The sequence below is a fragment of the Cyprinodon tularosa genome, unplaced genomic scaffold, assembly GCF_016077235.1.
Source record: "Cyprinodon tularosa strain WSP-4 unplaced genomic scaffold, ASM1607723v1 ctg81, whole genome shotgun sequence".
NCBI lineage: Eukaryota > Metazoa > Chordata > Actinopteri > Cyprinodontiformes > Cyprinodontidae > Cyprinodon > Cyprinodon tularosa.
The window spans coordinates 932,814-939,683 of NW_024039574.1; the positions used below are offsets into that span (position 1 = coordinate 932,814).

Sequence of the window (6,870 nt, forward strand, 5' to 3'; positions counted from 1 at the left end):
TTTTTTTTTACATTGTATTCCAACAAAGATCAGTCTGTTTTCTTTTCTGCTCTCTTTGAGTCGACCGGTTTGGACAGGCCATTAGTACCGGCTGTGCCCAGTTTTCGTTACCATGGAGATGACGTAATTCTGCAGCACAGGACCAGAACGGCGCAGCCGTGGTTGGATGGGAAGGGCGAGACGAGAGAGCTTAGTTCGTTACAAACCCCTCCGCCATTCAGCAACTCGACCGAGCCGAGAGCCAACAGTCTCTAAAAAAAGTCGCTTTTTTTTTTTAAAATCCTGCCCACTTTCCTTTTTTTCCTCCAGAAGTTGACATACTGCCTATAAAACAACAGCGACAATATGCGTGAGATTGTGCATCTTCAGGCCGGGCAGTGCGGGAACCAGATTGGAGCGAAGGTAGGGAGAGAGACCGGCCAACCCACCGTTAAACGTTTTATTTTGTTGCTGAATTAAAATTGGCTTCTGTTCATTGTTTCGCGACGGTTGGTAAGAGGTCACGTCGTACTCAGGAAAGGCTAACTAGGCCAAACATTGTGGGGAGGAAAGTGTCGTGCTTAAAAAAAGCCGACATGGCAGCCGCACACAATAGCATCCTTCAGGATGGGCGGTGGCAATCCGAGACATCCCTCTGCTGTCACATGAACGACCAGCTACTACCATAGATCTGAGCTGCACAGGCAGACAGTCTGTTTTCTTGGCTTGATTTTTACTGTCAGTTTAAGATGTCATTAATTAGTGTGAGTTGCGCAGAGGGGTGTGGCTCAGACACCAAATGCAGAAACAACTGGAATCATGCAATTTTATTTTTTATTTTTTTCACAATCAAATTTATTTTTCAACTAAATTATACCTTAATATTTTAGCAAATAGTGACATACTGCATCCAATTTATTATATCGATTTGTAAATGCAGATCTGTTGTGTTTGCACTTTCTATTTCCTACAGTTTTATTTAGAAACACCCGATTTAATCTAAATGGACCTAAACATTTCAAAATATATATTTGTGTATATAAATGTAATTCTAGAGTGATTTTTTTTTTCTTCTTAAATGTCAATTTACATGCAAAGGATTAAAACAAAATAATGGAAAAATAAAAAGTGATCTTAGATGTCTCGAATATGAAATGCTATACCAAGACATTTTTAAAAATAAATTTTTAGCCTTATAAGAGACAGGGGCGGAGCTAGATGGGGGGGCCAGGGGTGCCCACCCTTAGCCAATCATTGGCCACCCCTACCACTTTTTCCCTCTAATACGAATGGTTGGAGCAGTAATACTCAAGTGGAATATTCAAACCATTTTATTAACCATTAATTAACATTTACTTGACGACAAAGACACTGTGGTTAATTATGCACATAAATATACTGAAATTGAAGATAAGTACAGAATTCATGCTTTTTTCAGAACTAGATTTTGTGGTATGTGGGGTTAAAAGAAAATGATGTTTCTGCAAGTCATCTAGGAGTCTTCAGTGAATTCATGGATAAATAACTATTTTAATAAAAATGTATTAAATAATCAAATTATGTAGATATTAGTACTTGTAAAAACCTTTTTTTTTTTTTTTTGCAGAATGATTACTGAAAAAAGTAATGACAATGGAAAAGATGTTTGCCCCAACCTGAAAGAACTTAATCCACTATTTATGCGTCTTATTTGTTAGCAAAGGCTGTAGGAAAGGATAGTTTGTCTTCATTAAGAAAATATGGATGTTTTGCTCGTTAATTTTCCTTTTGAAACAGTGTAGCTTGACCCTGAGGTTCTGGCGCATGTCCACTTTCGGCCACCCCTCAGTGTACATTGGTTATTGTCTGGCCACCCTTATAAAAATGTTTGGCTACGCATCTGTTAAGGGACTGCAATAAATGTAAGTTGGGGGAATTGTCTCTCAACTACCTCTCGTTTTTAAACTCATAGCCATGTGCTTTTAATTCTACACATGAGTTGGGATACATTTTTTTCCTGTATTTCCATTGGGAAGAACAATTGAGTTTATACTAAAATATATATATTTTTTTCTTTTAACAGGAATCAATCTGAGGAAAATTCCTCAACACAAATACTTCTTTAAAACAAGTGCCCTTTCTCTTCCCCTTTAGTTCTGACTTGTGTTCTTGAGCTGGGTGATGGGCTCCACCCTCTTAATAGCAGTATATTATTGTTATGGTTAGAGCTGACAACCAGTAAATTCTCATCAATTTGGGCTCTAGCGAACTCTAAGGTGCAGGTTCAGCTAACAAAGCTTAAAACACACAGCCTTTGTGGTTGAGCAAATGTTAAAGTTGTATGGGAATTAGCTGTTGTATTAATGAGCTTAACAATAATATTCATCATTTTACATATTTTCACCATTTGATATATTTTCAGCATTTAAAAATGGCGACAGACTATTTTGCTCTGAAGCAAAGGTCCTAATGCCAACTCTCTTAAAAACTAAACATTAGAGTTAAATTCTGAATCGTTCAACACTATAGAAACTACCATTTATAAAACAGAAACATTGCAATGATGTAGGTCAGAAGTTTCTTTAGGGCGAGTACATGAGAATAAAAAACTCCCAACAAAATGGATGCTGACATTGGAAGGCCAGTTTTAATGTGTCATTGTGAGCCCCAGTTTAATCTTTCCCTGGTGACAAGAATCAAGATAATCCATCTTTGCTTAGACACTGTTTGTTTTAATTTAAAAAAAGATTCTGTTTGTCTGCAGATAAATCAGACAAGTTTTTTTACTGGACTAAATCTTAAACATAAAATGCAGTGTATGTTCACAGTTTTATTAAGATGAATTCTTAAATCTGCTACTGTCAATTGTACATAAAAAATATTTTGATGGGTTTATCAGATTAATTACCTAGAATTTATTAGGGCAGCTATAGACTCACAGATCTTGATTACTATAAATAATAGACAGAGGGCATCAGTTGCAAGCTGTTCATTTATATGTTTTTTAAATAATTAATATGCTCATCTGAGTGTATCTAATCTCACGTATTGATTGATCTGTCTCAAGTTCTGGGAGGTAATCAGTGATGAGCACGGGATTGATCCTACAGGGACCTACCATGGGGACAGCGATCTGCAGCTGGATCGGATCAATGTCTACTACAACGAGGCTTCAGGTTTGATTATTGGATTTTTCTAATTTTTGAAATTCTATATTTTGAAATAATAACCTCCCCCTCTGGAGGAAAAAAATTTATATATTGGGCTTTCTTTCTGTTCCAGGTGGAAAATATGTGCCAAGGGCCATCTTGGTGGATCTGGAGCCAGGCACCATGGATTCTGTTCGCTCTGGCCCTTTTGGACAGATCTTCAGGCCGGACAACTTTGTCTTTGGTATAAGTTATAAACAATGCTCTCTTTGTTATGTGTTTTTAGCATGCAAAGTAGGTCTGGGCGATATGAAGAAAATCTAGTTTCACAATATATTTGGGCTATAGTCGCGATACACCAAAAATATAACAATATGTTTGAATTACCTTTAAAAACAATACTAAATGCATGCAAATTTAAAAAGAGCTCTTTTATGCATAATTTAAACGGAAAGCAGAATGAAAAAATTGAAATTGATCTTAAATTACAAAATCAGAAGTTGAAATACTCTCCAAAAATTAGAGCATTATAAGAGCATCTCCAAACTATTTGCATTGATCTTTACATGCTTAGAATTTTAAAGAAGACAACATTGCCAAGTTTACAAAACGCCTGGAAAACCTCTGAACAAGATTAATCACATCAAAGGTATTGGAGCATCTAAAAAACATTTAAATAAGGTAATAAATAGCGTCTGTGATTTTCCTCCATTTCTTCTGATTTCTCTCGTATTCGAATGCTTTTTCAAATTATGAGGCAAATGTCTTTATCACAGCTGATTAACGTTTTAACTGTTGTGCGGGGAGATGCTGACATGTGGAGATAACGTTCATTATTTATTAGTGGATGAATTTTTAGGTGGTGGAATAATCAACATATTATAAAATTGTGGGGAAACTCCAGATATATCAAGTATGTTCGATACATCGCCCTGCTCTAATACAAAGTATTACACAAAAGTACAAAAGACATTTGGTCTCTAGTTGCTCATATTAACCCAATTTATTTGATAAGATTTCCATTTAAATATGTATTCAGATCCATAAAATCAAAATAAGTACCTTAGCATACATTAAAAGAGTACTGCATTTCTGTGGGATCAACAGCAGCCTAGTATAAAAATGTTTTAAACGAGTTGATGGAGAATGCAAATGGCTATATCAAAAGCAAATTAAATGTATGCTTCCTTGAGAGAGGAAGGGGAAGCAGCATGGATCTGTAGGGGTTTCATTCAGCGGGCTTTTGCAGACTATACCCCAGAGGTCCAGGAGAATGTGAATGAGATCCGAGAGTGTTGGTTCTTGCAAGAGACGTCATGTTGGAGAGCAGGCGAGGAAGACTGAGAACTGCTGCACACAGATGAGACCTTTTTCATGAAGATCTAAGACGAACAGAGGTTTACTGGTTGCTTGGAATAATAACAGCATCCACATTGAAAGAGATTTACAAGGAAAGAAATTTAAACGAAAGATATTCCTGGTTTAGGTTTTTTTCATCAGGGAGAGAGATGATTCTTCGCCTCCTTATATACATGCTAGTCATCTTGATTGGGAAAGGTGTGCAGCAACATGAGTAGGCCCAGCCACCAGCAAAGATCCTCTCTGAGAGGAAAAGGAAAGGAAAGGAAGCTCTCGCACCAAAAAAGTACAAAAAGGATCAGACAGGACAGACTTGATAAGAGAATCCTGTGCAAAATGGTATACATTTTTGAATGATCTGGCAGCTCGAGGCAAACCGCAGAGCTACTAAGCTGTGCCTGGATTTCAAATGGACCGATGAATCTGGGAGAGTCCACAATAAGAAGCCTTTCGGGTAAAGTCACAAATTGTTAGCCAAACCTTTCATGCGTTTGAATTGACAATTTGTTTGGGGATGAAGAACCTGAATGGAGAGCAGTCTTGGGCCCCCAAAGAAGTTCCAAACTCCTTCCAGACCCAGAAGATAAATTGCGGACCCATGTCCGATAGGATTTCACAAGAGATCTCATAAAGAAGAAAAATACGCTTAGTCAGGAGTTGAGCTGTCCCAAGGGAGGGTGGTAGAATGAGGTGGCAGACTTTGGAAAAGTGATCAATTATAGTGAGGATGGTGGTAGTCCAGAAATGAAATCAAAGGCAGTATGAGACCACGGATGTTTAGGGATAGGCAAAGGTTGAAGAAGACCACTGGGAGGCTGGTGACCAGCTTTATGATTTGCTTCAGTAACACACTGACATAAACTGGATTATGTTTTGCTATGAAGGCAATAATAAGTCAAATCGCTGCAAAATCTTGTTACAGGTCAGAGTGGAGCAGGAAACAACTGGGCTAAAGGCCACTACACAGAGGGAGCCGAGCTGGTGGACTCAGTCATGGATGTTGTGAGGAAGGAGGCCGAGAGCTGCGACTGCCTGCAGGGCTTTCAGCTCACACATTCCCTGGGTGGTGGTACCGGCTCTGGCATGGGAACCCTGCTTATCAGCAAGATCCGGGAGGAGTACCCTGATCGTATCATGAACACCTTCAGTGTGGTGCCTTCTCCCAAGGTATGGTAGTCATTCGACCTCACTAGTTTTTGTGTATTTTAGCTTTTACCCTAAACTTCAGTATTGTTTGCACAGGTGTCAGACACTGTGGTTGAACCCTACAATGCCACTCTCTCTGTGCACCAGCTGGTTGAGAACACTGATGAGACCTACTGCATTGATAACGAGGCCCTATATGACATCTGCTTCCGTACCCTCAAACTCACCACACCCACTTATGGGGACCTCAACCACCTGGTATCTGCCACCATGAGTGGAGTGACCACTTGCCTCCGGTTCCCTGGCCAGCTTAACGCAGACCTCCGTAAACTCGCTGTCAACATGGTCCCCTTCCCTCGACTCCACTTTTTCATGCCAGGTTTCGCACCACTCACCAGCAGGGGCAGCCAGCAGTACAGAGCCCTCTCTGTGCCTGAACTCACCCAGCAAATGTTTGATGCCAAGAACATGATGGCGGCCTGCGACCCACGCCACGGTCGCTACCTGACCGTGGCTGCTGTTTTCCGAGGTCGTATGTCCATGAAGGAGGTAGACGAGCAGATGTTGAATGTGCAGAATAAAAACAGCAGCTATTTTGTGGAGTGGATTCCCAACAACGTCAAGACTGCTGTGTGTGACATCCCCCCCCGCGGGCTCAAAATGGCCGCCACCTTCATCGGCAACAGCACGGCCATCCAGGAGCTGTTCAAGCGCATTTCAGAGCAGTTCACTGCCATGTTCCGCCGCAAGGCCTTCCTTCACTGGTACACTGGAGAGGGCATGGATGAGATGGAGTTCACCGAGGCAGAGAGCAACATGAACGACTTGGTGTCTGAGTACCAGCAGTACCAGGATGCCACAGCTGAGGAGGGAGAGTTTGAGGAGGAGGGAGAGGAGGAAGTCGCCTGAGGCAAAAGTCATTCATCATTACTTATCTGCCCTCATTCATCCGCTCATCCAACTTCTACTCTGGTCTTTTTTTTTTGCACTATTCCTGAATGTGTTGTTCTTTCCCCATTATAATGTTCCCGACTTCTTCTCTTGCTTCTCTTCACCTTTTTCCTCTATCAGAGTAGGATTCACACACTAAACATGTAGTTGGCCCCTGTAGAGGTAACAGACGTGTGTTAGTGCTCCTTTGTCTTTTCTTTGTTTTTCAGATTTGGCTCATTCTGGGACCATTTTGAAAACTTGTTCAATAAGTCATTGGTTGAAATAAATATATTATAAACAACTCTGTGTCTATGTGATCACTCGT

General features: G+C 40.2%; 1 protein-coding gene across 1 annotated transcript; it reads left to right on the forward strand.

Moving 5' to 3' along the window:
* The first annotated feature begins 217 nt into the window (after window positions 1-217).
* LOC119774352 (tubulin beta-4B chain-like) lies at window positions 218-6,846 on the forward strand. The gene is made up of 5 exons (XM_038271813.1): window positions 218-402; window positions 3,026-3,134; window positions 3,241-3,351; window positions 5,389-5,633; window positions 5,709-6,846. The coding sequence occupies exons 1-5, from the start codon at window positions 346-348 to the stop codon at window positions 6,519-6,521; spliced, it is 1,335 nt and encodes a 444-aa protein (XP_038127741.1). The 5' UTR covers window positions 218-345; the 3' UTR covers window positions 6,522-6,846.
* The last annotated feature ends 24 nt before the right edge of the window (window positions 6,847-6,870 follow it).

Coding starts and splice junctions, on each gene's coding strand:
- LOC119774352 (XM_038271813.1), top strand. CDS start 346: ATGCGTGAGATTGTGCATCTTCAGGCCGGGCAGTGCGGGAACCAGATT. Junction 3,135..3,240: donor CTACTACAACGAGGCTTCAG/GTTTGATTATTG, acceptor TTTCTGTTCCAG/GTGGAAAATATGTGCCAAGG. Junction 3,352..5,388: donor GCCGGACAACTTTGTCTTTG/GTATAAGTTATA, acceptor ATCTTGTTACAG/GTCAGAGTGGAGCAGGAAAC.